The following is a 27,553-nucleotide window of genomic DNA, read 5'->3' as shown; positions in this document are numbered from 1 at the left end:
TAAAGCTTGGTAAGATTAACCTAATACAGTAACAAAAGTTGCAACACCACACTATAAGGTTAAAAAGAAAATAGTATAATAAAGGAAATACAAAGGCTTTGGCATGGTTTTTACAATCAACAATGGTTAATTTTGATATGTAGTTGTGAACAACTTCAAAACACTTAAGTTTTTAAAACTCTTGCAAGCACTTTTAATTGATTAGGAATGAATTCTAGATGCACAGAAATGATTGGACTGTGAACAGTAGTACAACTATATCTAAGAACAATTAACTTTTGCCGACCAAAAAAGAAACGTATGATGCATGAAAATGTGTATAAAACATCTATAGAATATTCTTGTCAAATATAAATGAAATTAACTTTATTATAGAAATCATTCTGGGAGATTTCTAGGGAAGACAAATACTTACATTTCGACATAAAACAAATTGGATAATATCGAAGACACAATCTACCTTTTATCTATCAAACTCTTTTCTTCGTCGAAGTTCTCTCTTAACCCTTGTTTGCACATAGCTTCATCCGTTAACAACCTTTGGAAATACCAACAGATATTTTTCTTACATAAATCTAGTGCGTATTGTTCCAGGTTTAGATTATATGCAATGGAATGATACAAACTTGGAACATCAATCCATAATCTATGAACAGATTGGTAGAAGTATTCGATATATCTTGATAAAACTCTTAAATTCGTGGCAAAGCTTGTTGATCATGGCTTCTTTTTTTTTCTTTCTTTTTTTTTTTAAACAACTTCATGACCAACACAGATCAAACATCCATCCAGTCTACATTGTTCTTTTTTTTCATTATAACATACAAATGCCCATTTACAAATAATACACCAAAATGAATAAAAGTTTGGATACCAAAATGAAGATTTGTTCCAACTGATATAACGCCTTCAGTGTACAAAGGTCCATGTTAAAGTCTTTTTCCATGTGTTACAGCATAGGGCACAGTTGCAGTACAGAAGTACTCTGAGAGCCATTCTTCCTTTATAAAATACTGCTGAACATCCAACTGTTGTCCATATAGTCATTTACGGAATTAACACATGTTTTACTGTAATCTTGGCCAGTATTGAGACATATCAGGTTCACTGCCAGGAACTTGAACTGGAACTGACACTCCAGGGGAAATGAGACCTGAAAATTGAGTGGGAAAATGGATATTTTAGTTTTTCTATACATAGCACAATTTGTGCTTTGCACTTTCACAGATTTGTGCTTGTATTCTGGTAAGTATTCAATCTCGTCATCTACTAGCTTGCAGAATTCGGGGGGAGGGGAGCGTATTTTAAAAATCTATGCACATCTAACTGATTTGTTGTTATAAATAAACTGTCGTGCGTTGAGATAAATGGCAGAGCTTCAGCTCATTTGTATCAGTTGGGAATGCAGCCCAAAATATACCAGACATTTCTATTTTTTCTTAAATGTGTTCAGCCCTGTTTACATTCACACTTGCCCTTTTTCACCCTATTTTGCCTTATTAAGCATAGATTAAAATTTCTACAGGTCATCTGCCTTTTAGATAACTTCAGATCTTTGACAAAAAATAGCCTCTTGAGGTAGACACTGTAAACACATGTTCAGTCCTGCACTTTCACATACGCTTAACTTCATGGGTGTGAGTAACTCCGCTGAAATTTAACATTCAAATAACCACTAAGCCTTAGCAGTGGCAAAATTTAATTATACACTTAAGATTTTGCAGGATTGGGGCCTCACTGAGAAGCTTTTCACTGTACCAGTATGAGACTATTATCTCCATTAAGCAGAAGTCTTCCGACTATCCCTTCAGTGGCAGCTTAAAAAAACAGACTTTCTGCACTCACCTGCAAGGTTACAGATTTTCGTTCCTCAGCCCTGATCTACAGCTCTAGACCCAACAGTAACAGGATTGGGCCTTCTGGGAGAGACACCGCTCCCAACAAGGGAAAAACCAGCCTGGGCGAGCAACCAAAGCGCACTAGCAGAAGAAGGGGAGGCGCGACGGGCCACTCACCTGTGGAAGTGGTGCCAGAGGTGCCCATCGGCTGGCTGTTCATGTGTGTCTGCATGTGCGGAGGTGTGTAGGTATCATAGCTCCGGCCGTTCACGGAGGGGCTGGTGGGCAGCATGCAAGAGTAGGAGGAGGTCTGGCTGGGTACGGGGGGCTGGTAGAGCAAAGCACAAAGTAGCGTTACGTTTCTGCGCAGGTAAACATGATGTTAAGCACTTCTGGCTGGGCCTACCGGCCCTCGGGAGCAGTATGGGGGAGTATTTCCTCAGCACAAGCACAGATGAGCTTCATTTTCAAACTTGGGTGCCTAAATCTCAATCCATATTTAGGGAGTCAAATAAACTTTTTGGAGAATTGGTGTTGATGGTCACTGGCACATCCTCAGATACGCTCGGAGAGCGGATCGCTACGTTTGGATGCCTAAATAAGGTGCTGGTTATCGAACTTTAGGAGCCTAAGTGTGCATGCTAGCCAAGTTTGTACTTATGTAGAGGAAAAGAGGTCTCATGCTCTCTGCAGCCACAGCTAGACAGAGTAGGGCTAGAGCCTCATCTCCCATTTCATGGCGTAACTCAGAAAATAATTCCTGAGGCACACGGCACGGAGCCTGCCTGCGCGGCATTAGCCGTACAGGTGCTCGTGCATGTGCACGTTGCACGTGCACGCACACACCATGTGCATTCATCTATATAATAATATAACATGTGCATTGATCTATATAATAAGATTGCAGTCAGCCCAAACTTATGCCAAGTCTCCTGTACTGCATGAGGCCAGATATCTCCGTTTACCTCAGCTCCAACCTGTAAAACTCCCTGTGTCGGCGGGGAAGGCGGGCTGGGGGCAGGAGGGCAGGCTGTCGGGGGGAATCGCCTCGGCAGCAAGGCCACGCGGAGGAGCTGCTTCCCCGGGCTCCCAGGAGGAGCCGGGGCCCCAGGGCCGCCGCAGCGCAGCCTGCGACCCCACACGACGCAGCAGGTGAGCGGGGAGCAGGAGCAGGCCGAGCAGTCCCACTCCGAGAGCACGAACCCCGACGTATCGGTGCACATCGCCTCCGCGTCGCTGACAGGCACTGTCTGCAAAAGCGCCGACAGCCTCCCTCACTAACTACACAAACCAGGGCGACGTGCACACGCGGTCTCCGGGAGAACCTGTAACACGCTGCATTTCCGCTGAGAAACGCTGACAGTGCAATTGCCAAACCTCACACTTCTAAATTACGTGGCCGTCATACGGCCTCGACGACGTCGGCAGGAATTTCCAGAGCGGCTCACACACGCCAGGTCTCTGCCCAGGTGCCTGACATTGCTCTGCCAACGCAATAAACACCCGCACTGAGGAGGAGTGAGGAATCAGGGGCCTCTGCTTCCCGGGAGCTCCTCTGCCACCAGCCTTTGATCTTTTGTCATCTGCTCTCAGCCTTTGGCGAACTGCACCGCTGGCCTCACATATCATGAAATAACAACTTTGCCAACGTGATCTCTTTCCGTGAACTTGAGAGACTCTAACTTTATTTGGTTAATTTTGGTTCAGCAATTAGTAACATAGTAATTGCTGCAGTGAAGGAGTCACACTCGCTCTAATCTGCTCGCCCGTCTCCAGCAGTGGTCAATGCTGTGTGCCTCAGACAAAGCTGTAAAACTCCCGTAATTGGCCAGCACCTTCCTAGGCCAACCCCACCATTAAAAAAGGAGGAATTTTGCATCTGAAAGGTCTATAGAAACAGACCCCAAAGGAATAGATTTCTTCCTAACCCAGCTGGTGATCAGCTAATGCTTTCAGGCATGAGGATTGACAGCTCTTGCAATTCTGGCTTAGCTAGCATAACCACTGATGCTAATCACATCCTTTCCTTTCTCAGGTGTTCCTAATGTGCCTCCGCCACATTACCTAAGCAGAAAAGATCTAATCCTTCCAGCATTTTATTAAGTCCTTAATTTCAACAATACTGCAACAGTGAGTTCCACAGGTTAACTGTAATTTTCTGAAAAAGGTATTTTCATGCTGAATTTGTTGCCTCTTGATTTTGAGGACCTTGTCCTTTTAAAAATGCTGGAAGAGGACTTGTCAGAGCACCAGTACCTAGTGCCACCCTTTCCGCTGTGATTCTTCCCTGACCAAAAGAGGGCAGCTCTTCCCCAAGCAGGGGAGCCTTTCCGGCCGGCTCCCAGCAGGGCGCTTTGCATTTGCAGCCCCGCTGCTTCCTGGGCAGGAGCAGGCCCTGGGGCCCTCACGCACCCGGAGAGGCCGCCCTGGCCTTAGAGCCCGTATCCTTTTTGCACGGGCAGCGTGTCACTTACTTGCATAGGCAGGTTGTTAGCCATCGTGAAGCTAGGCATGGGCGGCAGAGCACTGTACGTGTTTGTGAGCGCTGTGTCTGTTCTGCCCAACATGGAACCTGATGTGAAAGAGGAAACTATAATAGAATAGACAGATAGATGAGCGCATTAGTTTAACCACAATTAAAAATGACAATAGAGTCTCAGAGTCTAATTTTCCCAAGAGGATGAATTAATAGGAGCGGATTTGCTGTATTACCGGGGGTGGTTGGTTGCGGAATAGGTTGGTAAACGCTCGTGCTGAAACTACTGCTGATGGGAATGTGACTGGGGGTGTTGCTGGCTTGTCTTCGCTGATTCCTCAGCTTCTCTTCCCTTCGCCACTTGGCCCGTCTGTTAGAAAACCACACCTGAAAATACAGGATTTTGAAGACATGAATGAGCTAACAAAGACTGGAGGCATGCAGTCCCTGTCACATAACACAAGGCAATGCTGGGACACAGCTATCTCGCAACGTAGCAAAGCAGCGTGCTAATGTGGACCACATCTGCTGTTATTTTCTGGAAGGGAGAGACAGACACATGTTCAACCGTAAATAGTGGCTTCCCTGTACTTTGAAAAGCCAGTAATAAAAACATTATAATAGTAATAGTAAAAATAGTAGTAGTAATAATTACACAGCAGCTTCGGTACCTGTATTCTTGCTTCAGGCAGGTCTATTTTAGCAGCTAGTCTCTCTCTTGCAAACACATCGGGATAGTGGGTTCTCTCAAATTCTGCCAAGGAAAATATTATTGTATTATTTATAAAGAATTAAAGTGGCTGACTGGAAAGTTATGATCATTCTTACACTACCTATGCTCTAAGTTCTGGTAAGAAACGCTGCTGTAAACAACAAAAAAAAAAGTTGAACTTTCTCCACGTGTGCTAAAAACTATGGCACCTTGCCTACTAGGGAATATTGCTAAGAGAATTTGCAGGATTGGGTCAATGCTAGCATCTTTCAGGAAAGGTTGAGACAGAATAGTCGGGCTTCTGCCTCTGCTTAGAGGATCCCCGACGCAGCTCTGACCCTGCCACCACAGAGTGAAATGGCACATAACTGATTAAGAGCAGAAGATGGACCAAAGACCTGTCCTGGCTCAAAAAGAAGGTGCATCTAGGCCAGATCAGGGAAAAGGGCATCTGCTACCAGCCACTGTCAGCAGCAGCCCCAGGACAGGGAATTAGCACAAGAGCGAGCAGCGAACGAGCGCTGCCAGCGCACGATTGCTGAGGCCGTGCTGCCCTTGCTTCCCGGCATGCGGCAGCACGGCCCCGAGCGGGACGTGGGAGCTGCCAGCAGAGCCCGAGCCCCCGAGCTCGTGTTTACCCCTACGCCCAGGTAGGAAAGAGTTTGCAGAGAGGAAAGAGAGAGGAGTCAGGGGGTAACTCCGATGTTTCAATATAATGTGTTCTAAATATGATCCCTTTGAAAAACCTTTTTACAGCTTTTCAGTACATACTACAGCCATCACTAAATGTCTGAAGCATGAGAAATACAACAGAATGCAGGGAGCCATGGACTTTTACACACATATACATATATATAAAAAGAGAGAGAGAGAGAGAGAGAGAGAAAGCATGTGAACCCCATGCTTCTGTTTTGCTCTTAATACAGCCAGGGTACATTTTGCTTTTCTCTGCTGCTTTAGTCATATGGAAATGTCACTCACCTTTCTCAAGGGCTTCGATTTGCTCCTGGGTAAAGGATGTCCTATTTCTCTGCAGCTTTCTTTTCAGCTGAAGTCTCATTTGGGCCTCATCTGAATCTTCTCCATTAGAGCTGATGGAGTTAGTGTTTTCTCCTCCTCCCTCCTGTTGCGGGCAGCCATCTGCAGAAATAAGAGTAGGAAACTGAAATGCAGGTACCCGTATTTTAAGATTCCTATCGAAGAAATAATGCAAGTGGAAACAAGTTCGGCCATGTTTCCCGCCGCCCTTTTTTAAAAAGGTATCAGTTATCAAAGTAATATTGCACTAACGACATAGGTAACACAGAAACATTTTGTGTGCCAGTGTTATCGTAAACATGAGAGATGAAGAATTACAATCGTATGGTCTTAATTTCATTTTATTTTCCCTCTAAAATAAAACCTGCATAAAAATACTTTCCTCTGAAAGTGATTCTTTATATGGGTCGGTGCTAAAGTGCCATGGCAGTCTCCTCTGGCTGCCGAATTTATTTACCTTTTGCTATATTTAAAATAGTGATGTTCAGTATTTCAGATTATCTATAATCAGTAATTCCTATCTAATCAATTAGATGTTGATAGGTTTGCAGAAAATGCTATTAAGAAACCAAACCAAGCTTGTAATCTTTTTTAAAAAATATTTATCCAGTTTTTATTTGAATTCTGCACAGTCAATTTCATTTTAAAGGTTGTGAATTTAGAAGTGCCTGCATTGTTCTGCAGTTTTATTCAACTATTGTATGAGTGTGCATTGCCTTGACACCTATTACTGAGCACAGCTGTAATTATATCATCACCAAGAACAGGCTATAATTGCTGAAAATGGAATTTTATATTTAGATAAAAGGACTGTCCATTCTTTGTAATGTGTTGCACCAGAGAAAAGTAAGATTTCTTTTAAAATTTTAACATGTAATTTTAAAAGAAATAGTAGCGAGTTCACTAACTAGCTAAATATGCTATTCTGCAGCTGAACGCTTGGCATATCATTTAAGTGGTACATTTTTAATTAGGGCATTTCCACCACTTTTAATGTAATTTCTATCATTAAACAGGGGAAAGTTTTATTGTGTTCTCGTTTCTGTTGGACGTAAAGATGTGGACTCGGTCTGGTTGTCTGATTTCAAAGTAGCCGCAGACACCTAAACCGGTTTGCGACAGAAAATGGACGTTTCTGCTGAGGCAGAAAAGTCGTTGTCCCTACATTAGCTCTCCCTCTCTTTTCAAAGTACATTTTTCGAGGCGTTTTGATGTCGCATAAAGGGGAGAGGCAAGAAGGGACGCATGGGCTACTTATGCTAATTTGCTTTAAAAGTTAGGCTAAAAATAAATAGCAACACTCCCGTTACATCCTTTAAATATTGTGGGAAATCAACTTTGAAGTAATATCATTTATAATCGGCTAACAATAGGCCCAGTCTTCAAAGCTTCGGGAGAATTGTGACAGAATCTGGTAGGATCCTTTCAAGCACTTTGAAATGTTTTAAAACCCCAACTTTCTCCCCCATTTAAACAGTTGGATTCATCTACAGTGGTCACCATATGGGCGTCCGCGGATCTATTGAGATGACCACCAACACTTGAATAGCGAGGGGCTGCTTTTCAGCGGGACACAATGCCGCCGAGCCGGGGGGACCGCGGAGCGCCGGGGCCGGCGCCCGGGCCAGCTCTCGCGGGCAGCGCCGGGGGCCGCGGGGGCGCGCACAAAGGGGCCCCCGGGCCGCGGCGCCGCTTTGTGCCCGGGGAGCCGCGCCGCAGGCGGCCCGCCCCGGGCCGAGCCCCGCCGCCGCCCTCATTAATCACTGTCGCTGCCCGCGCCGCCCCGCGCCCGCGCCCGCGCCGCCCCGGCCCCGCCGCTCGCCGCGGGCGCGCACCCGGGACACCCCCAAACGCCCGGAGGGCGCGGGGCCAGGGCTCGCCGTCGGCTCACCGCTGGAGCGCCGCCGGGCCGGGCCGCGCCGCGCCGCGCCCCGCCGCCCCGCGCAGCCCGGACCGGGGCCGCGGAGGCAGCGCGCGGCGCGGAGCCCCCCTCCAGCGCCGACCCGAAAGAAGCGCGGGCTTCCCGAGCCCTTTCTTTCCCCGAGTCAGCCCGGGCGCCTTAAGCTCTCGAATCAAGGGCTTTTTTCCTAACATCCCCCCCCCCTCCGCCTTTTTAACTTCTAAAGCGACGGGTTTTTTGTAACCTCGGGAAGCCCCGTCTTGAGCCGCTTCCTTTTTTCCCCAAACGGCCGCTTTTTAGCACTGTTTAGCCAGCTAAAAGTTTCATATAGAGTTAAACTCGATTATGATTATTTAAAAACCCCACGCCAGACAATTAAGATATCTTCTTTTTAGAAGGGGGCCTTTTTAAAAGCCCTAAAAGAAGCCATCTCAATAGGGCTGTTCCACCTTCCAGACCTAATCCGTAAGAAAGCCAGTGAATGTCCGTCCCTATTATCCTATAGCTAGACCATCTGACGCTGGGTATAGGATTTGTTTCCTGGAAGAAAAAAAAAAAAGACGCTGGGAAATAAAATCATTCCTTAGTTTCTTAGTGTCTTAATCAGTGAGGCGGAAAACAAGCAAAAAAAGATAGCAAACCAATTGCGGCACCTCTCAGCTATAGAGCTGGGATCAAAACATTGTAGCATCTGTTGAAAGAGAAAGTGTCTAAATCCTATAGAAGGCTTTAGTCTTATGGGGGGGGGGGGGGGGAGATAAGAAACAGTGTCTCGGTGATCCCTAAAACCACTAAATCACTGGAGAATTTCTCCCGGATAGAGACGTCTCTTTTTGTTCTGTCAGCCCTCATGTATCCATTATTTTATTCACTGCTGCATGGCGTTTATCAGATTGAGACCATATTTGTACCCCTCTGAGACCTAACCTTGCCTTATGCTTTCTGAGTAATGGACTCTTAAAATCCAGTAACATACCCCTGCAAGGAAAAAACATTAGAGGGAGCATGAATATTCCAGAGGAAATCCATTTTATTAATTTTAATTTTGTGATGTGGATGTTTTAAGTGCCTGCCTGCCTCCCCCGCCTCTCTCCTCCCCACAGCCAGACGCGCACACACACACACACCCGCTCGGCCCAAGCCGCATTCACACCGCGGCGCTTTATCCCGGTTGCACCTCAGGCCCCGGCAGACCCTCCCCGCCCAGGCGCGCTTCTGCGCGCGGGCACGCGGAAACTGCGCTCGGCGCGGGGCGAGACCGCAGCCCCCAGCCGCCGGGAGTGCGCCTGGCCCAGGTGCGCGTCCGCACCCGCGCAGGCCCCGCGCTCCGCGGGCCCGGGGCCGCTCAGCCCCGGCATTACGCTGTCCAGGGAGGGGAGGGGTCGCCACTCGGCTCCCCACTGATTTCTACTTTTTACGCGATTCCTCACATCCTCGAGGAAAAGGGGGGAAGCTGCAAAGGGCCTGAATCCGGAGCGCTGCCGGCGACAGGGACTGCCGGTTTGGCCGCTGCAGCGCGGGCCCTGCCCAGCCCGTACCTGATTTTAACGGGCGGGCGGAGAAGGGAGAGGGGACGGAAGGAGGGGAGCCCCGGCGCGGCGGCTCCGGCTCAGCGCCCGCGGGCGCGCTCCCGGCGCGGCTCCGCCCTGCGGCGCCCCGGGAGGCGCAGGTAGGGCGCGGGCGCGGCGCCGGGCGCGCCGGCGAGCGGCTCCCGTTAGGGGCTGTCCCGGCTCCGAGGGGAGACATTAGACCAAAAACAAAAACGGGGGGACGGGGCGGGGGGCGAGCGCTCCGCTCTATCTTTCTAGTGTCCTTCATAGATTGTTTTCTTCTCTTAAAACTGACATGTCTAATTGGCAAGCGGTGCCATATCGTGTCCAGAGGTCTCCTGTGGAACATTTCTACAGCTGTCTCCTTCAACTAGACGCTTATTCATGTCGCCTTAATGAGAAACAAAACGATCTCTAATGAGCAATTACATAGCGACAGAATTGTTCCCATAACAAATTCTTGCGTGTGACAGAAACATCCTTTGTACCAGATATTCCGCACACTGTTACTGATTTTTTTTCCTTGCGGGGTGAAAACAAAAAGCAGGTTGTTGTATATAGACACCTCTTCTAAAGCAATGACCACAGCCACGGAGGGAGCGGAGCCTCAACACAGCCCGTATTCAAAAAGAAGCCATTAACCATCTTAAGTATGTAACGTAACATCCCATTATCCTTCATATTATCTCCTTGTCATGCCTACAACAAATACCTATTAATCTTCGGGATAAACAGTTTTCTATATTTACAAAGTTGTTTCGGGTCCATTGAGGAGGAACTATAATCAGCCCTACGGAGATAGTCACCAGGCTCCTTGCCTTTAGAGACACCGGCGCAGAAAGCCAGCTCGGGTGGGGAGCAGAAACCCTAATTAATGGGCTGCCGGGCAAGGTTAAGAGCCGAATCAATACCGCACATGCCCCCGCGGCCGCGCGGGGCTCGGGCGGGCGCTGCCGCCGCAGGCGCGCTGCCCTCCGCGCACCGGGGGACGGAGCCGGGCCCCGCCGACCGCCAGCCCCGCCGCGCCCGCCCGCGGCATCCCACATCTGTCCACATCTGCCCGCCGCGGCGGCCGGGCGAGGCGAGCGCTGGGGCAGGGAGCCGGGGCCGTGTCGGGCAGGGAACCTGGCGCTTCAGTGGACGGCCGGGAGCGAGCCGGCTCTCGGCGGCGGGGTGGGGAGAGCCGCCTGCGGCCAGCTGCCCAGCGCCGGGCTGCGGCGCGGCTCGGGGGAGCCGGGCTGTCCCTACCTTGCGCAGGCTGCCCGGGTACCGACGTGCCAGGGTACCAGCCGGGCCGGGTGCCCCAGGTGCCCGTCTGCCCGTTCAACATCCTTAGCTTGTCGTACATCCCATCGGCACCCATCTGTTGCTTTTCGCTAGCCAGGTTGCGCAGGACTCTGTTAATCGACGACACCTGCAAGGTAAGCGACAGGGAACGCAATGGTAGTGCGGTAGCGCGCTCGCCCCGCGCAACGCCGCGCAACGCCGCCGCGCTCCTCCGCGCCGGCGCTGGGGGGTCACCTGCACGCAATTCAAGAGGTTACCCGAGCGCAGCCTGCGCGCAGCAGCCACCGCGGGGCTGCGCGCCCCTGTACCGCGATTTACCAGCTACCCCTCATCATCTACTGTTGTTGGTTTAAGCAAACGAGCAAGCCAAAAAAAAAAAAAAAAGAAGAAGAAAAAACAACACCCCAAACCAAAAACCACAACCCTGCGAAAACAGACTGATGATTTTAACCGATGCTCGAAATCCTGAGGCGTCAGGCACAAGGGATGACCCGGGATTTTTTTTTTTTTCCTCCTTAAAGGCATTTCTCAGGTTCTGCATGAAAAAAGGTGTCTGACCCTGCCACATGCAAATGATGTGAACCTGCTATCCTCTCATCTGATATCAAAACAAAGGGAACAGAGGCTCGCTACAGCTACCCAGGCATTGTACACAGCAGATAGGAAGGTTTTTTTCATGAACTTACACTGGGTATATTATCGTTGGTACAGACCCCCTCTGATAGTAATCTGTCTCGAATCTCCCACGCAAAGATGGAGGGGCACTCTCGTTTATACTGTGCTATTTTGCTTACAACTTCTGGAGTCGCTACTCTCGGTTTACTACCTCCGATTGCCCTGGGTCTGATGGAGCCAGTTTCGTAATACCTGCCCAAAATTTTACTCACACATCCATTCGACACCTGGATAGGGAAGCGGACAGAAAATCACATTATTAATAATTTCAAGACAAAAATAAAATTGTTTAAGTATGCATTAAACAATGACAAGCTTACGTTTTGATTGTCCAGCACTTGGACTTTTGCATCTGCATGGGTCTATAACACAAAAATATACCTTAAATGGTATGAGAACTTACTTAGAGAGTCTTTTTTTCTTAAAAAAAAATTACATTTGTGGCCCTACTATCTACAAATGTGATACCTTAAAAACATTTGGAAGAAAAAAATCTGGTCAAAATGTAATTCGTTTAGTATTAATGTTAAAATATGCCTTAAATCTGAGCAATAGTTATGACAGACTAGTCTCCATTGTCCTCAATGTTCTTAGAGAGAATACTTTCGGGGGGAATAGGGTGAGTGAGGGGTTATAAAAATCTACATTTACAATGTTTCCCTAAGCTGTGCCAAATCATGTTAGTGTCCATAAATACAGATTCCGGGCTAAAACTGCGTGGCTTTGGGGTTTTTCCGCTTTTTGAGAAAAAAAAAAAAAGGCAATAAGTCACGCCAAATGCATAAAGATCTCACGAAATTATAAGTAAACAATGGGAAGGGGGAGGAGAAAAACTGAAATTATGCCGAGTCGTATAATTCGGTTTATTACAGCGAACTAACTGTAACGAGAGCGAACGTTATTATTGGATGGAAATAAAGAGGAAAAAAAAGATTTAAAAGATATATATATATTTATAATAAAGATAAGCAGATGAATTATTTTATTAGGCTGGAACGTGGGAGGGGGTTCAGTAATTCAAGCCTGTGCGGTCAGAGATGGATAAAGCGTTTCCCCAGCAGAGCCATTAAGGAGCAAACCGGGGCGGCAGCCGCTGTTCACCTGCAGGATTCGGGAGATGTCGCAGGGCCGCGCTCCGCTATGCGCTAGTTCCACTATTTTCTGTCGGGTGGAGTCCGGCAGCGGCCTCCCGTTGACAAACACCCCGCCGAGCTGGTTCACGCCGCTGTGACCTGCCGGGGAGCAAGACACCCGCCATAGCACCCTCCGCTCGTACCTGCGCGCCGCCGCGGGACCGCGCCCGAGCCCCGCGCCGCTCCGCGCCCGGCCCTACCCGGGGCTGGCGCGCCGCTCGCAACAGCAACGCAGCGCAACATCTGGGCGCGCTCTCGGGGCCGCCCGCGCACGCGGAGCGCAGCGCGGCGCAGCGGCGCGGAGCACGCCGCGCAGCCCGGCCCCGCCGGCCTCTGCCCGCCGACCTGCGCGCCCTTGGGGAGCGCGGCCGCTCCCCGGTCCGGCCGCACCGCACCGCACCGCGCCGCGCCGCCGCGGGGAGCGGCGGGTCGTCTCTGCCCGCCGAGGGGGCACCGGCCCGGCCCGGCCCGGCGCCGGCGCCGTCCTCGCCCTGCGCTCCCCAAGAGCCACCACAACCGTCCTCCGAAAGCCGCTCTCGCCAGCGCTTCCCGTCTGCGAAAACAGCAAAAGCAACAAACCCCCAAACCCCAAACAAAAGCCCAGAATATTCCGGGATGGATGGGTTTGGGTGGGATGGTTGGTTGGTTTCTTTCTCAAAAGAACCAGCCTCTCTGCATCCGCACAAACGCAGCCCGCTTCGCCGAAAGCAAACGAAGAGGCTGCCGCGCAAACCGCCAACCTGAAGCTCCCGGCTTCGGAGGACGTCTCCCTGGAGAAGCGCTGCGCTGCGCTCGCTCCGCTCTCCTCTCTTTGGAGCCTCCTGATAAATTGACTCCAAGAGCCCAGGCTTCTTAGCAATAAATAAGCTCCAAATATAGAAGAGGGGGAAAATATGATGAGCCTCTCTGACATTTGTCTTTAAAATAAAACTAGCTGCACGTCAAGTTTGAGCTTAATTTCTGGAAATAGGCGGAAGTCGCCCCGGATCATGCATGGAAGGCTAATTGAAAAGATCAGTTGGAGCACTTGTGGCAGGCGTGTCACTTTATGACAGTACTCTGCTTTTGAAAATTGCATCGTCACGACAAATAGTAGCATGATAAAACGACCCTTTCTGTCCGCATTTGGATATCACTCAGACTAGATTGAACTCTACTCGCTTTCCCTCCGAGGGAGGCTGCGGTTTAAGGTAGCCAGGGGCTCTGCGCGGACACAACCGAGGGGGCGCGCTCCCCGCGCAATGGATTCAAAGTGACATTCGGGTTTGGTAATTTAACGTGCGGCCGCCCCAGCCCAGCACCATGGGCAGGATTTTTACATCTATTCCCGACTGCGGAGCAGAGCGCAGCGGAGCGGGCGGCCCGCCCTGTCCGCACCCGAGGGGGCGGCGTGCGCCCCGTCCGGCGGCGCCGGGCCGGCCCGCGCCCGCGGGGGGCGGCGGGGCGGGGGCGGCCCCCGCGGGCCGAGCCGTGCGCGGGGAGCGGGCGCACCCGCGCAGGCAGCCCCGCCGCTTTCCGGGGGATACTTGCCAGCATAAAAAATGGCAGTGGAGAAAGCAAAATCACAAAATCAAAGTTTCACTTAAAAGGTTAAGCCTTAATCATTATATAATTTCCCTGGAGAGCAGTGTAGATCTCGCCCAGTGGCAATGATTATGCGCCTTGTATTCTATTGCTAGTCATCTAATAGGAAAACATATGGTGTCAATTTGGATGCTCTGCACCATATACACCCAGGAGTTATTAACACAAAGCCTGAAGAGCCCGCCGCGACCTTTAAACAAAATAAAGGCTTCACCCGAATGATATCTTTTCTGCGTTTTGCCGCGGAGATCCCAAAGCGCCGTGTGAAGGCATCCCCATTACCATAACCCCGGCGCGCCGAGGCCAAGGGCGCCGCCGGCCCGCGCCCGGCGCGCAGGTAACTCGCCCCGCGCTCTCAGCGCTTATTGTGCTTTTTCCGCACTAAGTGAAAACACAAACACACCTCGCCTCCCCCCCCAACACACACACAGACCCCCGTCCTTTAGGTACTACTCCCGCCCTGGCGGGGCGCGGCGGGGCCCGGGAAAGGGCCAGGGCAGGGGCCTCCCCGCCGCTCGGGCTGCCGGCCCCGCGCAAGGGCCGCGCAACCCCCCTGCACTCCACCACGGGGCCCGCAGGCTGCGCCGCCCTCCAGCCCGCTGACACCCGCGTGAGATAAGCGCACGCCCCGCGCCAGAGCGTCGCAGGGATGCGCGGCCTCACAAAATCGTGTCGTGATTTTGTGAGGCCGCGCATCCCCCGGCGCTCCGGCGCGGGGCTGCGTTGGGCCCAGCCCGCGGAAGATCCGCACCCGCTAACAGGGATCCGCCGGCCTTGCAAGCTCCCACAGGAGTTTGGGCCCAGCTCGAGAAGCGCCTCACCTCTCCTAGCCGGCTGGGTGGCACCTCGCCCCCCTGTGCCCCCGCCCCGATGTGCGCGCAGGCCCTTCGCCCACAGCCTAACGAGAGGTTATTTCTCGCCGCCACCGCCTCAGCCGCGGGTCAGCGCGCTAACGCGTTATATAAGCGCTCGCTCCTCTGAGAAATCCCCTCCGCGGCCGGCCGCCGCTGCGCGCTGCCACATTGCGCAAACCGCCCAGAGCACCAAGAGCTTTAAAAAAATGCAAAAAATAAACAAATAAAATAAAAAAAAGCCACAAAAGTCAATCAACGACGGGAAGCAAATGAAAAAAGGAGGTCGCAGGTGATGGCACCTAGCACGGGGGGGCTTTTCCCTCCCCGGCTTCAACTGCAGCGCAGGTAAGGAGACGCACGAAAGGCCTGAACCACCCGAGCCCAACGGAGTCCCACTGGCCCGAGAGCTGTGACAGCGCTCCCGGCCCGTCCGTGTCACCGCGGGCAGCCCACGGACACGCCGCCCGCGGCAACACCGCACGCTGACGGGGCGGGCCGCGCTCCCGGCCGCGCAAGGGCACCGCGCCCGGCGGAGCTGCCTCCCCCCACCCCGGCACCACAGCAAGCCCGTGGCCCCGGCTGCCCGCACCTGGGCGGCCGCCCCTCCGCGCCCTCGGCCGCCCGCGCCTGCCCTCCGCGGCCGCGAAGGGGCGCGGAGTCACTTACTGTTCTGCATGTTGGGCTGATAGAGCAGTATCCCACGGGGCTCGCCTATAGTAGTCTATTAGTAATAAAATAGGCGTTAATCAGGGGAGGTAGTACACGCGGTTTCGCTGCAGATCGGCTAATGTCTCAAAGGCTTACTTTGTTATCTTTAGACGTCTTCCCCAATTAGTTTAAAGGTTTTGGGTATTTTACAGCTCAAGGCAAAAATATACATATAAATCCCTATATATGAAAAAATATAATAAAGTCAAATCTTCAAGTGCTTATTTTTTTTAATTGCATGCAAGTGGCACATTGCCTCGTTGTTAATGCCCTTCTCTCAAGCGGTGTATTCACTGGAGCAACAACAATCACAAGGAGTCTGAAGTCATGTTTTTAAACTTGCCTGAAAGCTGGGTGGACTGTCCTCTCATACAATTTAGGGACTCACACATCTGCGTGTCACTAGTTAAAGTCTTCCCTCTAGGACAAAGCAAAAAAAAAGTATATTAAGAGCGTGGAGCGATTGGTGCAACATGCGGCGGGCCGCAGCGCGGCCGCGCCGCAGGACCCGCCGGCCGGGCCGGGGCCATCGCAGCGGGCCGGGCCGGGGGCCGCGCCGCTCGCCGGCCCCCTATTTGCAAACGCGGCCGCCCCGCGCCGCCGCCGGGCTCCGCGCTGCCTTTTTGCCTCCGGCGGCTGCGGCCGCGGCCGGGAGCGCGGCGGGGGCCGGGGGCATTTCCCGGCGGCGGCTGGCGGGTGCCGCCTGCGGCCGGGGCGGTCCCTGCCCGCGCTGCGCGCTGCCCTGCGCGGAGGGGCCCCGGCCCCGGCCCGGCCCGCTCGGGGCTGGGCTCCGTTTTTACTTTAGGTTACTTATTCCATTTATTTATTTTTCTTTTCTTTTTTTCCGCGGTACTGGCAACTTTTTCTCCCCCGAACTCCACGTATTGTGATTAACTTCTTTTTTGGTCTTTAGATCTTCCCCTTTTTCACTGTACTGTGACACACGCTGTCTACCTCGCCTCACTGCTTTAAAAAGTAAGAACAGGAGGGGGTGAGAACTGTTAAACAAAGCCTACAGAAAGGGAACAATGGCCTCCATTCTGCTCCTCTACCCAAACCCCGAGTGCAGAAACCCAGGCTCCTTAACCGGCCGCGCAGCTTCCCAACTAAACGGACCAACAACCCTCCAACTTACAAAGAGCAGAGAAACAAGCCCCTTCTCCCTTCATTAGTGCCTGCCTTGACCCAGCGCCTGGACGGTCCCAATTGCCTTTTTTTCCTCCCCCTCTTCCTTCCCCTACTCCCTCTCTCCTCCTCTCCCTACCTTCCCTTCCCCCCCCCCGGCACTTATTTATTTATTTATTCATCCACACGCATTTATTTGAAATCCTCGCTGGTGAAAATGGAAAAGTAATTTCTCGTTATAAATATCTGGTGGTAATTGTGTTACTGGTGCGAGTTGTTAGGGGTTGTAAAAAGATACAACAGCTCAGTGGGGTGCTCAATTGGGGAGGGACAATTACAATAAAGAGCCCATTCAAGGGGGTTGCTAAAAAAAAAAAAAGGAGGTAAAATAATGAAATAGTCGCAGCCTTCATTTTCTCTCTTTTTTTAGTCTAAAAATACTCATTCTCTTTCTTTTGCGCCTATAATGAATATTAATTTTACTCTTCCTGCATATGATGGAGAATTCAAAGAGGCACGTTCTCCCATTCAGGACTAGCCACGGTATAATTTATTAAGCAGCTTTTAGTAATCTTAAATCCATAAAAATAAACATCAAACAAGTACTTTCTCGCAGCATGAAGACTTTAACTGGTAAATATTTACTGCTCTTTGGAGAGCTACCTGATTAGCAGCAGAGCAAGCTACACTGTACTTCAATGGAGACGTGGCAGTATCTCCTTTAGCTGAACTGAACGTAAAGCCATCCCTTTAATACACCAAACACGTCTGCATAGACACACACCGAACGGAAAACCCACTTCTTCAGACAGAATTTGCTCACATATTTAATGCACAACTCATAAACGTGGGGCCTAGGGGGTTAAAGAAGCCATCCAGAAAGCCATTATTAAACTTCCAGCCCTCAGCTCTGCCAGCACGTACCTCAGAAATGACAATGAGTGGATTTAAAAGAAAAGAAAATCCACAAAATAAAACAAAAAACCCAAACACAACCGAAAACGTTTTACAATGCAGGGTCAGGGTAGCCAAGTACTTCAGCAAGGTAAGAAGAGGTGTGAGGAAAGAGAGCTAAGATTCTGCTTATAAACTCTCTAATTACTTAAGTAATCAGCAAAACAAAACCAAGAGAAGTCAAACAGACCCAGCACCCGGAAGCAATATGATCACAAAATGGCATTCTCATGCCATAACCTGATGTTACTGATCCCGTGCACGGATTTGATAAATGTGCATATGCAGATCTGCATACACAGAGGCATGAGGAGAGCAGAAAACAGCGAGCTTTAAAGCAATGAATGAAATTCAATTTGCCGTGTCCTAGGAATCCAACTCGGTAGGCCAGGCCTAATCTGCAAGGCGTTTTCTAATCCCACAATCTTGATATAATCTGACCGTGTTTAGGATTTTTTTTCTCTCCCAGTGAAAACATAATTAGATGTTAAGATGACAAACTTTTACATTCTCATGGCAAACGAGAGAAAGATAAAAACGAAACGCTTTGCTATTAAGCGTTAGTAAAGGTCACCAGCTATAAACATTTATTGTCAGGGGCCACTTTTATTATTTTATGTCCCTAAAGATAGAGAAGATGCAGTCACTTTTCTTTTGTAGAACGTTGTTATCGTTTTCCAAAGCAGCATCTGCCAAGTACATTTAATCATTCAGGAAACTTTGTTTTTAAACTTTCCAGAAATTGTTCCTGGCCTACGCGTGAATTTAACACCTCTTTACAAAGTATACAAGGTTAAATTCAAATCCAGAATTTCCAATTGCACTTGCGAGGGGAAAAGAATCAAGTTTATTGTTGTGCTTCAGAGGAGAAAATCTTTTTGCACAGCGAAGAGTTTGCAACTTCTTAAAAAAAAAAAAAAGGCTTTGCTATATCGGAGGAGCTCAGGCCCGTGGGTTTCAAGGGGGGGGATTACGACAGTTTTGCAGAAATAAACGAGATTATATTTTAAGAAGAAAAAAAAACCATATGGCTTAAAAAAAAATAGAAGAACGCAGCACTTTCCCTGGTGAGGAACTCGTTGGGAAGGGAGCTGGGTGTCGAGGAGAGGGCAGCGCAGCGCGGGGGCTCCGCGGGCCCGGGCGCGGGGCGCTGCGCGGGCTGCGGGCGCCTCCGCGCCCCCGGCTGGGAAAGTTGCGGGCACTAGGGACAAGTTGGGAGGATGTGCCGGGTGGCTGATTGGAGCTGACAGTCCTTCAGCTCCGCTCAGCGCCCTGGCACTCGGCGCCCGGGAGCGGGCTTGGCCTAGGAGGTGACTTTCCCCACGCACCTCTCCCGGCCGCTCTTTCTCTCGCTCGCTCCGTCTCTCTCCTCCCTCGCTCCCTCGCCCTGTCCTTGCGGCGAGCGGGCGACCTTTTCTCGGCGAGACCTGTCCGCGGCTCCCGGGAGCACAAAGCCGGGGCCGGGTGCGCGCGGCGGCCCCGCCAGAGCCGCGGAGCCGGGGGCGCCGCTTCCCCCGCGGCAGCGCAGCGCAGCGCGGCGCGGCGCGGGCGGCCGCGGGCAGGTGCCGCGGACCGGGGCGGCGGCTCGGCCGGCTCCGGCCCGGGCCCCGGCTCCGCTCCCGCCGCCCCCCCGCTCCGGGGCCGGCGGCGGCAGCACAGCGCGGCTGCGATCTCCCTGCCCGGCGGAGAGTACGTGGGAATTGCTGCTGCTGCTGGCATTGGTTTCCCAGTCAGATGCTTTAGCTTTTCCAGAGGACACGGGTTTATGTGAAAGCAGAAAGTTTGTGAGCTTCGGGGCTGGAAAGTTCCCTGGGAAGCTCTCCGGAATGCAAATGGGAATATGAGAGAGAGAGAGCAGGAGAGAGCGAGAGCCCTGTCTAAATATTAAAATGCAAGAAGGGAGAAGTTGGGAGAAGAAATGAGCGGACTCACCTTTATGAGGCATCCTGTCTTGTTGTCAAAGCTCCTGTCAATAGTTTAAGAGCGCACTGATTTGAAATGATGGTGCTTTAAAAAGAGTTGCCAGTAAAATAGTTTTTCTCCACTGAAGCTGCTGGTTGTGTGATCTTGAATTCCTGGGAAGGAGACAGAGATTGACAATAAAATGGGCTGTCAGTGACTGGAGAGTGAGAGATAAAAGAGTGTGTGAGTGAAGTGGGGAGAGAGAGACAGAGCACACCTATGCTGATTGGTGATGGTTCAAGTGTATTAATGTATGTGTGCCTTGGTCTCTGCCTCGCCTCCACTGCTCTTCACTGGCCCATTAGCAAAGCCTGACCTCTGTCATCATCTTCCAGCAAAACACTTCCTCCCTGCGCCTTAACCAGAGCGGGAAATGAGGCTGAGCCAGGGCTCGCTTTTCAAACCCACTAATCACTCCGCACATGCAAATGCTCCGCTCGCTCCCACACAAAATATTGCTTTATGCAAAGCAACGCCATCGCCTCCCCGCCGCCGATTGGCCGCCCCGCCGCCCGCCCCGGCTCAATTGGCCCAGCCGTTTGAATAGGAATGCGCCGGGCCCCGGCACCGGCCCCGCACCGGCACCGGCACCGACCCCGGCACCGACCCCGGCCCCGGCCCCGCCGAGCGCGCGCACGGGCGCGGCGAAGGCAGCGGCGCGTTTGCAGGTCGAGCCGGGGGAGGGGGCCTGGGGGCCGCGGACAGGCGGGGGGGGGTCGCGAAGGGGGGGGGGGGAGGTCAATTTGCATTTAAACAGTTAGCTCCCATCCGACAATAGAGATAAGGGGAAAATAACATTCAAATGGTAAAGACATAAATATTTGGGAGACAGGCGCTTTGTAACCTGTGAGCCGCCCGGAGCCCCCCCGCCTCCAGACGTGACGGAGAGGGGAGGCTCTGCCCGCCGCGAAAGAGCAGAGCAAATACACCATTTACTTTGTGTATTGAGGGCTCTTGTGAAAGGCCCTGAAGAGTCCTTTACCAAACACTCACAAACTTCTCCCACGTGCCGTTTGTTGACTAAGAGTGGCCTTTTTTTTTTTTTTTTTTTAAAAGACTCGACAGAAGAGCCGGGGGGTGGGTGAGGCCCTCTCCGCGGAGCCCGGTGCGGGGCAGCGCCCGCAGCAGCCTTGTCCCCCTGCAGCCGAGGGGCTCCCCCCCTCCCCATGCACAGGGACCCCTTCACTAGCTGCCAGAAACCCGAGGAGGAAAGTAAGTAAATGACTTTGCTGCTCTGACCACACACCACAAGTACATTTGTTGAATGCCGGACTATTAAGACACACCTCAGTAAACTCTAAAGCAACCCCTCCGCGCATGCATTTAAGGTTACACTGGGAGCACCAGTCCTAGCTCAGGGTGTCCCAATCGGTTATGGCGAGTGGTCCGGGGAGGAGGAGGGGAGGGGAGGAAAGGGGAGGGGAGGAAAGGGGGGGACAGCACAGGGAGGGGGAAAAAAAAGAAGAGAAAGGGGGAAAGAAAGGGAAGAAGGAGAAGGGACAGGAAAAAGAAATTCCAAGAGCCACCGAGGAAAGGAGAGAGTATGAACGCGCAAAGCATAAAATGAAGTCGTAGCCGCATACACTTGACTTCTCTTGACATGTGAAAAGTGCTAAAAGTCAAAGCTCATCAATAAAGTATCTTGAAATTGAATAAGAGCCCTGACAACCATTGCATTCTTAAATAAAGTACAATGAGGAGACAAACGACTCTGCCAAGGAGTTTGCATGTGAGTGAAAGGGCGCCTCAATGGGAGCGGGATAATGGGCTGCCCGGCCGTCATGCACTGTCATCTCCAGTCCTGCCGGGAGCTGCCACCGCTCCCTAATAGCACAAAATGGGCTCTTAAGAGACTGCTGCCTTTCCCTCGGCGGGCTTCTCTCCTTCCCCTCGCCAGCTTGCCTCGGTGCTGATCGCCTCCAACGCGGGGATCATTTTTTTTGGGAGGCAGGGGTTAACCGCAGGCGTTTCTCCCACGTCTCTGCCTGCACGCCGGGGCTGGCCGAGCACAAAGTCCCTTCGCGGCGGCTGGCGCGCAGCTGCCCGCCCCGGCCCCGGCCCCGGCCCCGCCGCGCCGCTTGCAAGCGCCCAGGCCTAAACCGACCTGCATCCTCCCCCCCCCCCCAAGTCATGCATATTTATAGCAACGGAGCCCAATATAGTGATGGACATATGTGAGCAGTCGGGTTTCATACGCGCTCCCCCGAAGGTAAGGCAAGGCAGGGGCGAGGGGGCGCCCCGAAACGGGCCCGGGGGGGCCCTGCTGGGGCGGGCAGCCCCCCTGCCCCCCCACCGGTCGCCCTGTCCCTGCCCGTGCCTGGCTCAGCTCGGCCCCCTCCCCCCCCCCAAAAAAAAAAAAAAACTTTGCAAACTATCAGCCGCCACCTGAACCTGCCGGTGCTCCACCATTATTTCAAATGCGCTAAGGAGAGCTTTCCAAGCGACAAAAAGAGAATTTGGGAGCCAACAAAAAAAAAACTACAAACCGGTGTCCTGCTCGTCTTCCCCTCCAGAGCCCCGCCGCCGCTCGCCAGGGAGCTCGGCAACTGGTCCCGACAAGGAGCGAGTCCTGCGGTTACGGGGGGCCGAGGCCGGGAGCCCCCGCGGGCAGCATCCTGGAGGCGAGAGAGAGAGGCGGCCGTGTGCGAGACCGCGCAGACCTCGCAGGCTCCCAAGGGATTTTAAAAGCTGCGATCGGGTCCTTTGCTGGCGTGCAGGTCCGTCGTGTCCTCGGGTTTTGCTTTGGGGTTTTTTCTTTTGGTTTTTATTTTCTTCTCTCTCTCTCTAGCGAGCGATATTATTACTATTATTAGTTTTTTACCCTCGTCCACGGGGCTTTAAGCAGGGAAAAGAGAAAAAACCACTTTGTCCGAAACTGCAGGCAAATATCATTTTTACAAGCTCTCAATTAGCCATCCTCTGGATTAGCACCTTCTTACGCCTCCTCTCCAGAATAAAGGAGCCGTAATCTTGTTGCTATTTTCCCCCGGGGCGCAGCGGGCTTTGTATCCCCTCCTCCCCCCTCAAAAAAAAAAAAAAACTTTTAACGCTCCCCCCAGCCAAAAAAAAAAAAAAGGAAAAAAACCCGAAAAGCCCAGAGGAGGGGAGGGCAGGGTGAGGGCCGCTGACGTCACCGCGGGCGGGGGCCGCCGGCCGGGCCGGGCCGGGCCGAGTTGCCAGCGGGAGAGAGCGGCGGGGCGGCCGGGCGGCGGGGGTCAGCCGGGGCGAGGCGGCCCGGTCCGGCCCGGCCCGGCCGCGGACGCCCCTGCAAAGTTGCAGCCCAACTCCGCGGGCGCCATTTTACCGCCGCCGCGGGCCGGGGGTGCCGTTGGCGGCGCCTCCCTCCCGCAGCTCGGCTCACCCCGAGTCGGGGGGGGGGAACCAACCCCCCCCCCCCCGGCCAGGATTTGGGGCGATTTCCGCGCGTGGGCACCGGAGCGGCAGCGCTTCTGCCTCGGTGCCCGAGGCGGCGGGCGGCAGCGAGGGGCAGCGCCGCCGCCGCCCGCCCCACCGCGACCTCCCGCTCGGCGGCCCCGGCCCGCGCAGACCGCTGCCCCCGGCCCGGCGCCCTCGGCCGGTCCCCTTCCAACATCCCCCACCAGGTCACCGCCGCCGGCATTTCTCTGCATGTTTCTCCCTCTCTCTCTCTTTTTTTTTTTTTTTTTGTATTTTTGAACTCATCCGAACAGAAAGGAAAAAAAAGAGGGGATAATAAATAAAGTAGAAGAAAGCTAACTTATTTTATGCAGCAAGGATTTTTTTTTTAAACTAATTTTTTTTGTTTTTACGCGATCTTGTGCCTCGGTATTGATTTGCCTTAAGGACCGGTGTTTGCTTCCTTTTCGTGTTTTGTTAGGTGTTGGAAGCAGAAAGTGCTGAGTTAGATACGCCGGTATCGTCTTGTTGTATTAGTATCTGGGCTGCAAACTACCTTTTTTAATACCCAGAAAAACGCTTAAAGTCCTCTTGTCCAGTTCAGTCGGAAACTGAAGAGATACACAAATTCTGACGTCTCAGCCTACAACGCTTTTGCCTTCGGGACACTTAATGCCTATTTGTATACGTAGGGACAGTGTTTGAAACCTATAATGCACAGGACACTGAGTTAAGTGGAGCTTTTCTAGTTTATAAACAATCTGCAAAAAGTTTGGAATCGATTTAACCTCTTTTATGTTGCCCTTTTGCACAAGGCACAGCTTTGTGTGTCAGGATAAAAAAGGCTCCCTGGACCCTGCTGAAGTCACTTCTGCCGGCTCTGAAACTGGAAGACGAATATACACGTTTCTCTACGAGAAAGCCTTTGATTATATATATGTGAAAAGTGTCATGCAATCGGACTCGCTCGAAAAGCCTTCAGAAAAGAAGGGGGGGTGAAAGCTTAGCGCATCCTGACGGGCTTTTTAAATGCTATTGATTGGGACAAGCTGTTCAAAACCCCAGTAACAGTTAATCTGCCTGTTAATCAAGCCACTAAGGAGCTCAATGTGAGTTTTATTAGCAACTGGAGAACACAGGCAGCAGAAAGGATCAAAAGCCTACACCCTTGATATTTGTAAAACCAGCCTTTCCCAAAAATATATTTTCAATTACGGAGTAATTCGTAGCTTATCACCACTCGCTAGCAGAAACACACAGATGGTTCCGCAGAAGCTGGCAGCGCTACGAAACCAAATGAACCAGAATCGCACTCGCCCCACCGAGAGGCACGTTTTGAAAATAACGCGATTAATAGGGGCTCACGGTCTCGCCTATCTAACACCTCGGTCTTTTCTGGCCCCTGGAATTAGCAGCAAAACGCAAATCCGGCAAACCGATGACAGTGAGAAAATGATACAGAAACTCCTCGGATTCGCGCAAACTGTTTTATTAGGCTGAGGGGTCGGGGGCTGCTTTCCTTTGGCCGCGATAACTCACATATGCCGGCTAAGTTCGCGTGCTACGTTTCCCTCTGCCCATCCTTTTGGTGGAGCCGCTCAATTCATTGTAACAAGTTTAAATCGCAAGATTCATAATTTTGAGAGCCTGGAAGTTGAATTTCAATTAATTTAATAACTAGAAATATTATTATATCGGCTAAAATCAACATTTTATCTTATCATTTTTAATGCACACCGATTGCTTTATATGTCAGCGAGATATGCATATAAAAGACTATCTGGTCAGAGGTAATTATGTCACAGCTTTTTCTCGGCATGACAGCTGGATAAACACCATCTCCAATAAACATCTCTAATTAGGGAGGAGGATCTGGGATAGATGGTGTTTGATTTATTACTGAAGGAGAATGTCCATTTACCGGTATATTATAGTGGAGCCTCACAGGCAACGTTCTCGCTAACCTACCTTAAGGAATATTTGGCGATGCTAGAGGACAGGTAAGTGGTGTTTTAGGTTTTTCGCCGTTATATTGTTTTGTGGTTTTTTTTTTTTGGGGGGGGGGGGGGAAGAGAAAAGGGTCTTTCTCGTGGCGTCTCCCTCCCCCAGCACCGCCCTCCCTTAGCGGAGACCCCTCTAGCGGGGGCGGCGGACCCGGTTTGGGGAGCTCGAGGGCGGTCGCCCCGCGCCTACCAGACTTCCTCTCCCGCCCGAGCTCCCCGGCGGCACCGCCGAGCCCGGGGGCCGCCCCGGCCCGGCCCGGTCCCGCTCCCGGCCGACGGCGGGGCGCTGGGCCGGCCGGCCGGGCTGGGCCGGCCCGGGGCGCTGCGCGGGCGCGCTGCGGCGGGCGCGGCCGCGGTAACCTGAAGCTGCCCCTTCTACCTGAGTGGGAATCGCTAATTGCGAGGTCTCCCCAGCACAGCTCAGATCACACGGCCGGGGGATTTAAAGTGCTACCAAAGTATGCGAGCCGCATTCCTTCATCGCTGCCTCAACTCGGGGAGCCGACCGGGGCCGGCGCACCGCTCACCCCGCAGGCCGCAGCACGGGGGGCGCGGGGAGCTCCCCCTCCCCACTCCCAAGCGGGCGGCCCGACGGAGGGAGCCGGCGGTGGCACAGCTGCCCCCTCCACCCCCACCTGTTGTGCACGGCCCCGCTCCGCGCGTTTCGTCCCCGGCGCCGCCGCGAAGACGCGCCCGGGGCCGCCCCCCGCCCGGCCCGGCCCCGCTCCGCTCCGCGCCCCGCTCCGCGCCCCCCGCGGCGGCCGGGAGCGGGTCGGTGGTGTGGGGCGAGCCCGCGGCGGCGAGAGCGAGCGGGCAGAGACGGAGCGCAAGGAAAAAGGTTACCTGTCGCGGAGAGTGCAGAGCGGGCCCTGACGGCCGCTTCCCTCCCCGCTCAGCGGCCGAGGCGGTAACGGGCAGGTCCGGTCGCCAATTTCTACGCAAGAACCTGCCACACAGTTTAAATGTCAGGGACAACAACCCCCCCCCCCCCCAAAAAAAAGGGGGGGGAAAAAAAAGGAGGAGAAAAAAAAAAAAGAGAGAGAGAGGGGTGCGCTGCCTCCGCACTAACTTTCCCTTAATATCAGCGCCAGCGCCTCCCCCATTGGCTGGGCCGCCCCGGTGACGTCACGGCGGACAGGAGTTCGCTAATGAGACATTTTGGGTGACACGAGCGCGGCCGGCGCGAGCCCCGGGCCCGGCCCCCCCCCCCCCCCCCCCCCGCCGGGGCGGCCGGGCCCCCTCTCCGCCGGCGCCTCGGGGCGCCCCTGGCCCCGCGGGTGGGCCGCGCCCGGGAGCCCCCGCAGCCCGGCTGCCGCCCTCCGCCCGCTCTGAGCTGCGGCGCTCGGAGACGCCCTGGCCCGAGGCGTCCGGGCGGCGCTTTCGGGGGCGCTGCGAGCACCGGCCCCGGCCCCTCGGGACGGGGCGGGCGGCGGTGCCCGGGGACCCGCCGCCCGCCCGCGGCGCGCGTGGGTCGCCCCCGCGGCGCGGCGTGGCCGGGGCTGCCCCGCCGGCGGCTGCAGCCCGCGGGGTGCGGAGGGCTGAGCCCCGGCCGCGCCGTCGGATGGTGCCGCTGCTCCCGGCCCGCGCCCGCAGCGTTAGAAGGAGCGGGGCCGCTATTTGCACACACTGGTCGGGGTAAATAATTTATCAGCAGAGAGGCACCCCCTCGCGTGCCTCAATAGTTTTATTGAACTGTACTTAAAATGTCTCATGAACCCGCACTCTGGCCCTGCCTCGGCGGGGGCTGCCAGATGAGCGAGAGAGGGCTGGGGAGGGGGGGAGCAGCGGGGCCTGCTTGCCCCGGGGGCCCGGCCGCCCTGCCCGCCGCGGGCCCCGGGGGGGGTCGGGTCGGGGGCGACCCGTTTGCAGCCGCCCCCGCGGCCGGGGGAGCGGGCGGGCGGCGCGGCCAGGCGCGGGTTTCTCGGCGCGCCTGGAGCCGCTGCCATTAAGGGGCCGTGGCTCCCTGCAACCCGGCAGGGTCCTCCAGGGAAGCGTTGGAAACACCACGGCTCCCGCCTGCTTATCTGGCTGTCAATAAAAGGAGATGGCTCCTAAAGCAGGGCCAGGTGCGGCCTCCCCTGCTCTCCAGCGCGCTGCTCTCCAGAAACTGCTCAGGCGTGAAGCCAAGTCTGCTTGGCCAGGCCTCGGCGGAGGCAGGCAAACAGTCCCCTCGCCAGCACCAGAGCGCTCTCTGTTTGCCTTTTCATCTCCTCAAAAAAAAATATAGCGAGAGGAAAGCAAAGGAGGAAGGTGGGGGAGCGCCGAGAGCAGAGTCCGTGTTTGGCTTCTTGATCACCGCTGAGGCTGGGGGCTGAAAAACAAAACAAAACAAAACTCGGGGGTGAATAAGCAAAATAAGCAAAGCTGCAAATCACGGCG

General features: G+C 53.3%; 1 protein-coding gene across 12 annotated transcripts; it reads right to left on the bottom strand.

Annotated features, from left to right (window-relative positions):
* Positions 1-54: 54 nt before the first annotated feature.
* Positions 55-26,254, bottom strand: PAX6 (paired box 6). 12 transcript variants are annotated; one of them, XM_068945263.1, is made up of 14 exons: positions 26,018-26,251; positions 19,767-19,909; positions 16,099-16,175; positions 15,714-15,768; positions 12,578-12,708; positions 11,797-11,838; positions 11,488-11,703; positions 10,763-10,928; positions 6,008-6,166; positions 4,986-5,068; positions 4,551-4,701; positions 4,313-4,428; positions 2,016-2,166; positions 55-1,153 (listed from the first exon to the last, which is right to left on the bottom strand). In XM_068945263.1, exons 4-14 carry the CDS (start codon positions 15,721-15,723, stop codon positions 1,068-1,070), a joined length of 1,311 nt encoding a protein of 436 aa, XP_068801364.1. In that variant the 5' UTR covers positions 15,724-15,768; positions 16,099-16,175; positions 19,767-19,909; positions 26,018-26,251; the 3' UTR covers positions 55-1,067. The 12 variants fall into 12 exon arrangements, with proteins under 12 accessions (XP_068801364.1, XP_068801366.1, XP_068801372.1 ...); XM_068945265.1 differs by having other exon boundaries at positions 4,313-4,410; XM_068945271.1 differs by having other exon boundaries at positions 11,689-11,703.
* Between the last annotated feature and the right edge of the window lie 1,299 nt (positions 26,255-27,553).

This window comes from Struthio camelus, chromosome 5, assembly GCF_040807025.1.
Source record: "Struthio camelus isolate bStrCam1 chromosome 5, bStrCam1.hap1, whole genome shotgun sequence".
Taxonomy (NCBI): domain Eukaryota; kingdom Metazoa; phylum Chordata; class Aves; order Struthioniformes; family Struthionidae; genus Struthio; species Struthio camelus.
The sequence above is the reverse complement of the archived record's forward strand: the minus strand, read 5'-3'. Positions and strand labels throughout refer to the sequence as shown.

Excerpts from the sequence above, each read along its gene's own strand:
- PAX6 (XM_068945263.1), bottom strand. Across the intron at positions 10,929-11,487 it reads CCAACGATAATATACCCAGT|GTGTCGTCGATTAACAGAGT; the intron begins GTAAGTTCATGA and ends CTTACCTTGCAG. Across the intron at positions 4,702-4,985 it reads TGCCTGAAGCAAGAATACAG|GTGTGGTTTTCTAACAGACG; the intron begins GTACCGAAGCTG and ends CTGTATTTTCAG.